The sequence below is a fragment of the Electrona antarctica genome (genome assembly GCF_951216825.1).
Source record: "Electrona antarctica genome assembly, chromosome: 12".
Lineage (NCBI taxonomy): Eukaryota > Metazoa > Chordata > Actinopteri > Myctophiformes > Myctophidae > Electrona > Electrona antarctica.
In genome coordinates, this window is record NC_136793.1 from 48,332,761 (window position 1) to 48,345,125 (window position 12,365).

The 12,365-nt window shown below is 47.2% G+C and overlaps 1 protein-coding gene across 3 annotated transcripts in view; it reads left to right on the forward strand.

The window, feature by feature from the left end:
- Nucleotides 1–12,365, forward strand: part of ttc28 (tetratricopeptide repeat domain 28) — a 363,296-nt gene that overhangs the window by 288,455 nt on the left and 62,476 nt on the right. For all 3 annotated transcript variants that reach the window (XM_079516434.1, XM_079516435.1, XM_079516436.1), the window contains 4 exons: nt 3,879–4,675; nt 6,018–6,284; nt 6,808–7,085; nt 10,669–10,993. In XM_079516434.1, the coding sequence (XP_079372560.1) occupies nt 3,879–4,675; nt 6,018–6,284; nt 6,808–7,085; nt 10,669–10,993 (1,667 nt within the window). The remainder of the gene's footprint in view (nt 1–3,878; nt 4,676–6,017; nt 6,285–6,807; nt 7,086–10,668; nt 10,994–12,365) is intronic.

Below are 12,365 nucleotides of genomic sequence, written 5' to 3' on the forward strand. Positions count from 1 at the left end.
ACGGAGCGTGTTCGCTGGTAATACATCAATAGGCATTATGCTCTCAGTGGGATCAGCCTCCACGGGGGAAGACGTAACCTTGGGAGTGACTTTGTTGGCGAGGGGGCTGTCCGGCCGTGCTCCTCCGGCCCGGACTGCCGTGCATGTTAAGCCATTGAGACCTGAGACCAGATTCTACAAATGTCTTCTAATTCAGTTTTCTGCAAAACTTATCGGTGGTGCTGAAAACCTTTTCACGTCAAGGCCCCCGAAAATGATATGTAATTGCCCGCCGACCCCCATCTGAAAATAGCTTGTTTCAGGGACCCCCCTAGAAGCAAAGATAATGTGAGTTAAAAACGTTCGCAGTGGGAAATAATATATATTCAAAGATTTGCGCCACATTTTCACGATTTTTCAACAGCTAAAAAGTAAAATTATGGTTAAAAGTGGTTAAAAGATAAGGTGACATGGACGCGTTCCAGGTCTTAATAGATTAACATGGACGCCGCTCACCAAGCCCCCGGGCTAAGGCATAAAGCTCTGTCCACGGGGCTGGGGGGTGGGGGAGGGGGGGGGGGGGGAATGCCCACAACGGCGGGACTCCGAGCCAATGTGAAGCCAGCCACCGCTGCATGCTCATTTGGTTTTGGCAGCGGTGGCCGCTGGGAAAGGCCAGGGCACGTCGTGTTTATGTTGGGACGGACGTCTGTCCAATCTAACCACATCGATTTCACTCGTACGCACGCTACCCTTCGTTCCCTCGTTCCCTCATTCCTGTGGGATACGATGAGTTGTGCATCATTATAATGTCGCTGTCTTTGTATTGAACTGTTGTCTTCAAGCGGCCTGCGGAAGCGGGGCATGCCGTGCGCGCCGAATGCTAATTCCTCGCGGGTGATGACCTGGTGATTACAGTGGGGGTACAGGGTGTGCCACTTTAACCTCCTGGAGTCAAGAGCACACACACACACACACACACACACACACACATATACACACACACACACACACACACACACACAGCAAATCACACCGGATTTGTCTGCAGAATCACAGCCAGAATTATTAAATTCAACGGCAGCTCTCTGAAGAAGTTTCTCCGGGAAAAGAAATGTAACTTTTTTTTTGGAAAAGACAGAAGAGACAGTGTGGGCTGTGTTGAATTGATCTCGCCTTTCTTTGTACACATAGGGGAAAGAGATTGCTCTCTTTTTTTACTTGATGACTTGATCAAAGCATTGCACTGTAGGTGCTATGAGTTCCTCCTCCCCAGATGCGGAAAACTAAGAAACAACTGCCTCAGTCTGGTAATGTGTAAAACCCCAGACTGTAGGCTTTACGTATGCATCCCTGTGGCCTATACTGTATGGATACGATACCCCAACGCAGCGTTAAAGCACTGTTTCCATTCCCATTGGCAATAATGCACAGCTTTTTATTGAGCAAACATCTCCGTTGCTCGTGGAGCCACGGCGGCGATGCTTTGTACCCTGGAAGCTGTACCCTGGAAGCTGGAAGTACCCTCACTAAAAACGCCGGGACAACGCTCCACACGTCCCAAACTCTTCTCCCTTCTGGCCCCAAAACTGTGGAATGCACTTCCCGTTGCAATCAGAACTGCAGCATCACTCCCGATCTTCCGCCGTAGTCTGAAAACCCACCTTTTCAGACTCCATCATGGCCCATAGCACTTACCCTACCCCCCTTAGACAGCACTTCTTAGACTTATATAGCATTTGAAACAGACATAGCATTTCATGTAGACAGCACAATAAGTGCATTGTATGTAGTCATAGCACTTCATAGTATATATGTACAGCATAGTATAGCATATATGTATAGTTTATATGTATAGTGTCATTATATAGATATGTTCTAGTTATAGTTTATATGTATAGTGTCATTATATAGATATGTTCTAGTCACGTTCTTAGCTTACGCATGTTTCGCGATAAATGTATTTTACATATGTGATGTATTCCCATGCTTTTTGTTCTTGCTTAATGTAAGTCGCTCTGGATTAAGAGTCTGCTAAATGCCTAAATTGTGAAGTCCTTGTGCAGTCTCCTGCTCAGCTTCAGTCCTTGTGCAGTCTCCTGCTCAGCTTCAGTCCCGCTGTTTGTTCAGCCTGCGTGTGCGCCTGCAGTGTGGCATGCTTTGGGTTGGAATAAATGGGAAAACACACATGGTGGTGGCTGCGATCCCTTGCGGCACCGTCACATTCTCGCCACAAGCCACAGCATCTCTCTCTCTCTAAATCCCTGTTTTCCACCCACCCTGGCTTTACCCGATATCCCTATTCTCTGTGGCTCCACCACATTCTGTGCCATCATCCTTATTGTGGCCCGCTAGGCAAAACTATGCTTCGTCAAACGACCATTTTGTTGTTGTGACAAAAACAACGTATTTTAAACCCAAAAAGAAAACACATTCGTTTGGTGAAGCAATAAACGCCAGAGCCTTTAGCCCGCTTGCTGATGAAGCAAAGCCATGTTGGCTGGCCAGGGCTGCGTGCATGGTGGGTGAACGTTGCACGGCTGCGTTGTGTTCCTCGGCACACATAAGCTCTCTCTGCGGCGAAGCGAGTGATTGATCGTTAGCCCTGGGGCCAATCTCCACGGCTCCATCCTCTGTAGCCTGCAGGCATCGCCTAGCTGCTCCGCTCGGCTCTCCCCCTTCAGTGGGCTTCAGTAGTGTAATTATTATTATGGAAAGCTGGGGTGACGCCGCGGAAGGAAGGAAGGAGCGCCCCCCAGAGATGACTGCTCTGGTACTGTAGCTCTCAAAGGCAACAGGGGATGAGGTAGATGATCTGTGATGTTGTCTCTCTCCCCTCCTGGTACTGTAGCTCTCAAAGGCAACAGGGGATGAGGTAGATGATCTGTGATGTTGTCTCTCTCCCCTCCTCTGTCTATTTGTCTCATGAGTGTGCCTGTTTATTTGTGTATGTGTTTGTATGCACAGTGTGCGTGCACGGCGCGCCAGGTGGCTGGCTGTGAGGTAAAGCTATTATACTTTTTCACAGGGTGATATTTTCTCAGACGTGATGCTCTCGACACACAGGGCTCTTCATTATTTATATTTTGCCGTGCTCGCCTCGTGTTTGCTAAGCTTTCCATCGATTAGTCCCGCACTCTTCTCCTCCTGCTTCCACTACTCTCTTCTTCCTCTCGCTGTTCCCTCGTCAGCACGTCCCTCCCTGTGGAGAAAAACGTGTTGGTTTTGGTAAAATTCTTCTAAGACACACTCATCAAGGACAGCTTAGCCGATGTAATGATTCCATTTTGGTTTTTATTACAACTGTGTGATTGCGCTGCATTTTAATGACCATACATCTCTGGGAGAGTGTGTTGTGTGAGCGGGGGAACAGATGGCTCAGCGGCGAGCATATTTTAACCCATTGAGACCTGGAACGCATCCATGTCACCATAGCATTTTACCACTTTATCTATTATTTTAAAGTTTAGCTGTTGGAAAAATAGCAGATCTACAAGCACATAGTGCGGCACCGAGTGCCGCGCTACGAACTTGTAGGTCTGCTATTTTTGAAAAGTCTTTGAATACATATATCTTTAAACATTTGTAACTCAAATCTTTGCTTCTGGGGGGTCCTGGAACAAAATATTTTGAGATGGGGGTCGGTGGACAATTACGGGGTGCTTGACATGAAAGGGTTTGAGAACCACTGACACAGAAACCTAGGTTTTTCAGAAAACTGTCAGGACTTTTTTTTTTCTTTTGAATCTGGTCTCAGGTCTAACTGGGTTAACATCCAAACGGCCTGCTTTGTACACAGAGGAGCTGACGAGGCACTAGAATTTATACTCTTTATTTCCCTCTGAGTGGGCCCGTTAACTTCAACCTCCCTCCCTTTCTTGTCCTCCACACTCCATCAGGCATCATCCACCAGATGAAGGGGGACTACGAGACCGCGCTGAAACTCCACAAAACCCACCTGGCCATCGTGCAGGAGCTCAACGACTATGCGGCGCAGGGCCGCGCCTACGGCAACATGGGCAACGCGTACAACGCGCTGGGCGCCTTCGACCAGGCCGTGCGCTACCACCGGCAGGAGCTGCAGATCTCCATGGAGGTGAACGACCGCGCCTCGCAGGCCTCCACGCACGGCAACCTGGCCGTGGCCTACCAGGCGTTGGGCGCGCACGACCGCGCCCTGCAGCACTACCAGAACCACCTCAACATCGCCCGCGAGCTCCGCGACGTCCAGAGCGAGGCGCGCGCCCTGGGCAACCTGGGCAACTTCCACTGCTCCCGGGGGGAGTTCCCACAGGCCGTGCCCTACTACGAGCAGTACCTGCGGCTGTCCCCCGACCTCCAGGACATGGAGAGCGAGGGGAAGGTCTGCCACAACCTGGGCTACGCCCACTACTGCCTGGGCAGCTACCAGGATGCGGTCAAGTACTACGAGCAGGACCTGGCGCTGGCCAAGGACCTCCACGACAAACTGAGCCAGGCCAAGGCCTACTGTAACCTGGGCCTGGCGTTCAAGGCCCTGGGGGACTTCGCCAAGGCGGAGGAGTGTCAGAAATACCTGCTGTCTCTGGCGCAGTCGCTGAACAATGCACAGGCCCGCTTCAGAGCGCTGGGCAACCTGGGCGACATATTTGTCTGTAAGAAGGATGTGGCTGGAGCCATTCAGTTTTACGAGCAGCAATTGGCCTTGGCTCATCAGGTATGATCACAATTAGTTATTGGCATATTATAAATACTGTTCATTATTGTTTAAAAGACCCACAGACATATACAGTATACTGTATGTCATGCATTCATTGGCCATATTATCCTACATCAGCTTAGACATTAATGCCTTTGTTTTTAAGAGTTGCCAGCCCATTTGTTGATAACTGCCTTGTGTCATGGACATTTGAATTTCTGAATCGTTTCTCCAGGAACTATTTCTGGTAGTCTTTTCAGATCAATTTGCATTTGATAAGGCATTGAAATGCCACAATAACATGACTTTGACAAACGGAGATAACGGCACAACAATAATTAGTTTGTTGGATTGCCCATCTCTCAAGCAAGTTTCAAGTCTCTGCAAGTCGTTCTATAATGAACGGAATCTTCCTGGAAAATCAAACAATCAAACAAAAGTATTTGTCAGTTGTAGCCAGTAAGCTAAACATGCCAGACCACAGCTATGGTCCTTTAATATGCACAGGACGTCTTCACATTCTAAAATGACATTTTAACCACTTAAGCCCTATATTATATACTTTGTCGTGCAACGAACAGAGTAAATGGCTGGTTCGCACGCTCACAACTTGTTGTATGCATTGTGAGCTTGTAGTTTGGCTATTTTTTGCTGTTTTGCGATATTTTTTTGGGGGGGGGGGGGGGGGATTTCTATAATGACATGCCCAAAATAGGAAAGTGTTTAAGGACAGTGCAGAGTGTAATGTCACCTTCTAAAAATGTCATTTTATTAAATTTTTTATAAAATGACAATAATAACACTGTCAGTTATGTAAGCCTAACATAAGATGATTAAATGACTTAGGCCAATTTCTGAATTGTTGACTTGTTTGGCCTAAGTCAGGTGACTTAGGCCAACTAATTCTGTTTTTATTTTGAGTTAGGCAATTATTTTGACCTAAGTTACAAGACCAATGTGACAAAAAAGGGCCTTAGTCACACACTTGAGATAGGCCATGAATCCTTTTCAATTAGGACTTAGGCCGTTTTTCCAGAGGTGGCCAGTGTCATGAAGAGCCGACTTAGGCCAAAAAATAATCTTCCTCAAAAAATGACGTAGTCCATTATTTAAAGAAGGCGGCGGTAATGTCTCTAGCACTATAACTCATTCTTGCTGCCAGTATGTACGTACAGTGGGGCACCGATTTTTCCTCTAGGTCAAATTGGGCCCTCTAGGTTTGCCTGGGTACCTCTGGGTAACTCTTCTCAGCCACACCCCTAGTCCAACCCCCAGATTCTTAGCCACACCCCTGGATTTATTTAATGTGCAGTGTGGCCATTAAAGTAAACAGCATCTCGACGTCGGCGGCTCTTTTCAGGTGAAAGAGCGGCGCATGGAGGCGTGTGCGTACGCCGCGCTGGGCGCCACCTACAGGCTGGTGCAGCAGTACGACAAGGCCCTGGGATACCACACCCAGGAGCTAGAGGTGTACCAGGAGCTGTGTGACGTGCCGGGGGAGTGCAAGGCCCACGGCCACCTGGCCGCCGTATACATGGCGCTGGGGAAGTACGCCATGGCCTTCAAGAGCTACGAGGAGCAGCTGGAGCTGGGCCGCCGGCTCAGGGACCCCGCCGTGGAGGCACAGGTATACACTGTTGGAAAGAAACAGGCTCAGGGACCCCGCCGTGGAGGCACAGGTATACACTGTTGGAAAGAAACAGGCTCAGGGACCCCGCCGTGGAGGCACAGGTATACACTGTTGGAAAGAAACAGGCTCAGGGACCCCGCCGTGGAGGCACAGGTATACACTGTTGGAAAGAAACAGGGTTAGGCTCAGGGACCCCGCCGTGGAGGCACAGGTATACACTGTTGGAAAGAAACAGGAATAATCAGGTCCGGCGGGCACTCAAAGTTAACCCATTTTGGGCGGGAACCCCTTTTGGTGTTAGCATTATGTAATGATTTAGCTATTTTTGAAAAATCGTTAAAATGTGCCTCAAATCTTTCCGAAAATTGTCATGATTTAAAAACATTTTTTTCGACGTCAGGCCCGAATGGGTTAAAACACGATTTGTTTGTCTCATTGTTATGTCTTGTTGTTGTATCTGTCTGTCATGTCTATACAAAACAATACAAATAACGAAGCCTCCGCCCGGCCCACACAACAGGTGTACGGCAACATGGGCATCACCAAGATGAACGTGGGGGTGATGGAGGAGGCCATCGGCTACCTGGAGCAGCAGCTGGCCACGCTGCAGCAGCTGAGCGGCAACGAGGCGTTGCTGGACCGCGGCCGCGCCTACGGCAACCTGGGCGACTGCTACGAGGCGCTGGGCGACTTCGAGGAGGCCATCAAGTACTACGACCAGTACCTCTCGGTGGCCCAGAGCCTGGGACGCATGCAGGACCAGGAGAAGGCCTACCGGGGCCTCGGCAACGGACACAGGTCAGCATAACGGAGCGCCGAAAGTTCTGGCGATACTCGCTCGTCCCCTCGATTCCCCTGGTTCACGGAAGTCATTTCTCCATGGAGAATAACATGGGGTCATCTTAAAATCGTTTCATATAAGCATTGTGGTCCAAAAATAAACAAGCTGTCTCTGCGTTATTGTCGGGGTGGTGTCTCTGTATCGTTTGCGACAGTCAGTCACTCGTATATGATACAGTCTGTTTCTAGAGAAAATGTAACTAATTCAGTAGTAGTAACAATAGCGTCAGTTGATTCTTCAATATCGGTAGAGGGCGCAAATCCACAGGTTCATGTACTTTTTATTTGCATTGCAATCCCCATAGGGGGATTTTAGATTGCCTCATATAAGAACTGTGTTTGAAAAATAAACATGTCATCCCGGCCGTTTCACTCAAATGGATAGACGTCAGACTTCGGTGCTCTATGGTTCAAAATTTGAACGGCAGTGGTTCCCAAACCTTTCCAGTCGAGATCCAAAAAGAGAGATTAGACGTTATTTGCCCCTGGGGACCCAAACTAGTGAAAATAGCCGATCTACTAGCCAGAGTCCTGCACGGGTCCAATGTTTACAAACGGATCATTATTGTCTTGTGTCTGATTGCTATGGTGGTGATGCTCACCTAGACTGCTAATCCAGCCTGAAAGAAGGGAGGACGTCCGCACACCGTTTCCTGAGCTCCCATGTAAAAATAATCAACGTTTCGACCCTTCCGGGTCTTCGTCAGGAATGAGTATACAACAAAGTAGGCGTGTTACGGCCTGGGCCGTGGCTCTGCGGTCCAGGCACCTTGGCTGGTAATCCAGTCTGGCAGTGTGCCGCGGGTTCGACTCCCGATCCCGACGGCCTTTACTGCATGTCACTCATGTTTACTGCATCTCTCTCCCCATTTCCTGTCAGCCTACTGTCTGTCCCTGAAAGCCACACAAAAAAAACATAAAAAAGAAATAAATAAATAGGCGTGTTATATATAAAGTCAACAAGCTGTCTTTGCAATTAGGGTAATCAGGGTAATCAAGTGACACACCCACCACGTCTACTAACAAAGTCTAGTAGAAAAATATAATTTAATAATATAATATTTAAAATATACAACATGCTAGCCAACATGCTAGCCTGGCAGCGAGTCAAGGGTTCGACTCCCGATCCCGACGACCTTTGCTGCGTGTCTCTCCCCATCTCCCTCTCCCCATTTCCTGTCAGCTTACTGTACCCTATCAAATAAAGGCAGAAAAAGCCCAAAAGATATCTTCCAAAAAAATGATATAATAAATAAACGACATCCCTGTGCACCGACACCATCACATAAATTAGGTTTTAGATTAAGCTGAAAAATATCAATTTCCTGCTGCGTGTTACATAACAGTGACAGGTACTGTAATGGTATCGGCTCGATGTTAATAATAATCGCAGTAATCCTACTTTGCATAATCTGTCCATTCATTGAGCCGTCGCTGTTGTTGAGGACCACCGGAGTGCCATTGAGCAAGGCGTGGCGCAATGGAATGTGTGCCGCTAGCTAGCTGTCTCAGCAGCATCCTTTTTGGGTCCATCCTGATCTCATCTGTATGCAAAGAGGCTTTGGCACACAGACAGGGGGGGGGGGGGGGGGGAGTTAATTCGGGACAACCTTTTGTCTCCTTCCCCCCTTGTGTGTCTGAGAGCTGATAACATCCTGTGATGATGAAATACTGCAAAACAAACACAGAGGCAACCAATTTTCTGCATAAACATATAATTTATGCCTCAGCCGGGAAAAAAAGTGTTGTGCACGTCTCACACCTTTTAGTTGAAAATACGGTATTTTAACCCATTTTGGGGCGGGAACCCCTTTTGGTGTTTTAAACATTATGTTATAATTTAGCTATTGAAAAATAGCAGATCTACAAGCTCATAGCGCGCCACTGTAGGTCTGCTATTTTTGAAAAATCGTGAAAATATTTATTTCAGAAAACTGGAGGATTTAGTAGATTTAAAAAAAAAATTGAGGTCAGGCCTAAAATGGGTTAACAACTTTGAACCTGACAACCCTATTTAGGGTATTATAGGCATAGATTTTCAAAACGTTTCAACGTCATTTTTTCCCCCTCTCTCTCCAAACGTTCCCAAATATCACACAGAAATAGCAGCATTGGCTATCTACAAGCTCTCAACGCGTCATGATGCAGCAGTACAGCTCTGAAGTGGTCAACTTTTTTCGTCAAAGCATAGATTTGCTTTCACTGTGCATCATCATCATCAGCAAGCCACCATGACAATCAGACACAAGACAATATGTGACTTTGACTGAGAGACTGCCATTGGATTTTTTGGAATTTTTGTTTTTTCATGTCCCATGAAAGCAGGGAATCATAGCTTCAAATGGACATATTGATTGTTAAGTTTGACCCACCAGTTTTGGAGATATGGCTTATAGAGTAATGTCTTGCAGAAAGTTGAGAAAACAGGCTTGAAAGGTTCACTTTTGTGGTCTCTAACATTACAAATAGCTACATGTTTGACACTTATTTCAGACATGCTCTAGTATGTGAAGTCTGCCTGTGCTATTAACTCATTTTGAAGAAAAAAAAAGAAAAAAAGTTTTTCTCCTCTGGTGAAAAGCTGTAATGTGCGCGATGGCAGTCTCTCAGTCAAATCTGGTCACATATGAGCCATGCACGGGTTCAGAAGAGAATAATAGCCATCACAGCCCTTTCTCTCGTTTTATGCCCCCCCCTCTCCCATCTCTCATATCACATAACATTAATTACGCTCAAGGCTTTTATTCTGACTAATGCTCCTTCTGAAACCACATCCAACAATAGTTGCTGGGTCTGAGGAATTTAATGCCGTCCGTTTGAAGCCTCTGCTGTGCAGGCAGTTGAAAACACAGAGATGGGATTAACGCCTCTCTCTCTCAGTCATCGAATATATGGGACGGTTACAGCTGACCCATCTAGGGCAAGTGGATGGTAAATAAATAGCAGCCCAATTCTTTTTTTAATATCCCAGCTCAGTCCTTTTCCTCACTGTCTGGCAATCTCAACGCTGACTTTTGTGCACACACAGGCACGCACGCACGCACGCTCACACACACACACACACACACACGCAAGCATGCACAAGCACCCACGCACGCGCACACAGAGCCCCCCCCCCCCAATCCACATCGGCGGCCTGACTGTCAGGGAACTAATAAATGTGCGTTTTGTTTACACTGAAATGGTGCAGGTCTTTAAACTAATGACGGAACACCTGCTGTCGTGACAACCTAATACATTCTCCATGTCCTATAATAGCACCCCGCGGCCATATTTGCCACATTAGATAATGGGAAAATAGCAGGATGTATTATTCCCTTGATAGGAGATAACCAGACAGATAATGTATATCGGGTTGTGACCGAGGGCTCTGTTTACTGCAGGCGCTCTCTTGGAGGAATCTACAATCTCTTGTGAGCTGAGTAGAAGTAAAAGTATTGAAAATAGGCAATACTCAAGTGAAGTAAAAATACGTGTTCTACCACTTCTCACATCCAGCCATCCAGCCTGAATATCCTCTCCTCCCCCCACCCACCCACAGGGCCATGGGCAACCTGCAGCAGTCCCTGGTGTGCTTCGAGAAGCGCCTGGTCGTCGCCCACGAGCTGGGCGAGTGCGGCGGCAAGGCGGCGGCCTACGGTGAGCTGGGCGCGCTGCACAGCCAACTGGGCAACTACGAGCAGGCCATCTCCTGCCTGGAGCGGCAGCTGGCCATCGCCCGCGACACCCGCGACCGCCTGCTGGAGGGCGACGCCAGCTGCGGCCTGGGCACCGTCTACCAGTCCATGGGCGAGTACGAGACGGCGCTGCGCTGCCACCAGAGCGACCTGGAGATCGCCGAGGAGACGGGCAGCCCCGCCCGCCAGGTGAGGACGGGATGGGGCGGGATGGGATGGGCTGGGCTGGCGGCGCCGTTGGCACGTTTTACAGTTGGGACGATTGATTGTCACGCGAATGATCGCGATTGATTGACGATTTGATTGTGGGGGTTTTTTTGCTGTTGGAAATTGGAACATTTAATAAGAATTGAAATTACATTTCTGTTTGCCTTTTCAGGCTTCGTAATGAGAAATTGCGCCGTGCACATGTTTTTTAGAAAAGGTAAAAATAGCGGCAATAGTTCTGATCTGCTATTTCTTTTAGTATGTATGAACATCTTTCAACGATTATGACAAAATAACTGCGATTATCTCAAATCATTGCGATTAGACGACTATGACTAGACTCAGTTCAGACCCCACCATAGCACTTGCCCTATAGCCTCGACGACATGCAATATGGTTGCTGAATTTTGTACTCGAAGACCGCCAACCATTCATCTCTATGGAGAACCGTCTTATTTCGAAAGGCGTTTCACTCGGAAACAGAGGAACAGGAATGCTATGTAACATGTCTATGGAACATGAATGCTATGTAACATGTCTATGGAACAGGAATGCTATGTAACATGTCTATGGAACAGGAATGCTATGTAACATGTCTATGGAACAGGAATGCTATGTAACATGTCTATGGAACAGGAATGCTATGTGACATGTCTATGGAACAGGAATGCTATGTAACATGTCTATGGAACAGGAATGCTATGTGACATGTCTATGGAACAGGAATGCTATGTGACATGTCTATGGAACAGGAATGCTATGTAACATGTCTATGGAACAGGAATGCTATGTGACATGTCTATGGAACAGGAATGCTATGTGACATGTCTATGGAACAGGAATGCTATGTAACATGTCTATGGAACAGGAATGCTATGTGACATGTCTATGGAACAGGAATGCTATGTGACATGTCTATGGAACAGGAATGCTATGTGACATGTCTATGGAACAGGAATGCTATGTAACATGTCTATGGAACAGGAATGCTATGTGACATGTCTATGGAACAGGAATGCTATGTGACATGTCTATGGAACAGGAATGCTATGTAACATGTCTATGGAACAGGAATGCTATGTAACATGTCTATGGAACAGGAATGCTATGTAACATGTCTATGGAACAGGAATGCTATGTGACATGTCTATGGAACAGGAATGCTATGTGACATGTCGCGCCAATGTTATTTAATTCACCCAAAACATACATTTTGTAAGCGGCGATCATATCGTCTATAGAAATGAGCCGCAAATCAAGCTTGTTTTGATAAAAAACGCAGCCTGGAACAAGAAGATTCTAAAAACTCCATTCCCATAGACCACATAAGCCTAAACCTTTGCTAAACGTTGCT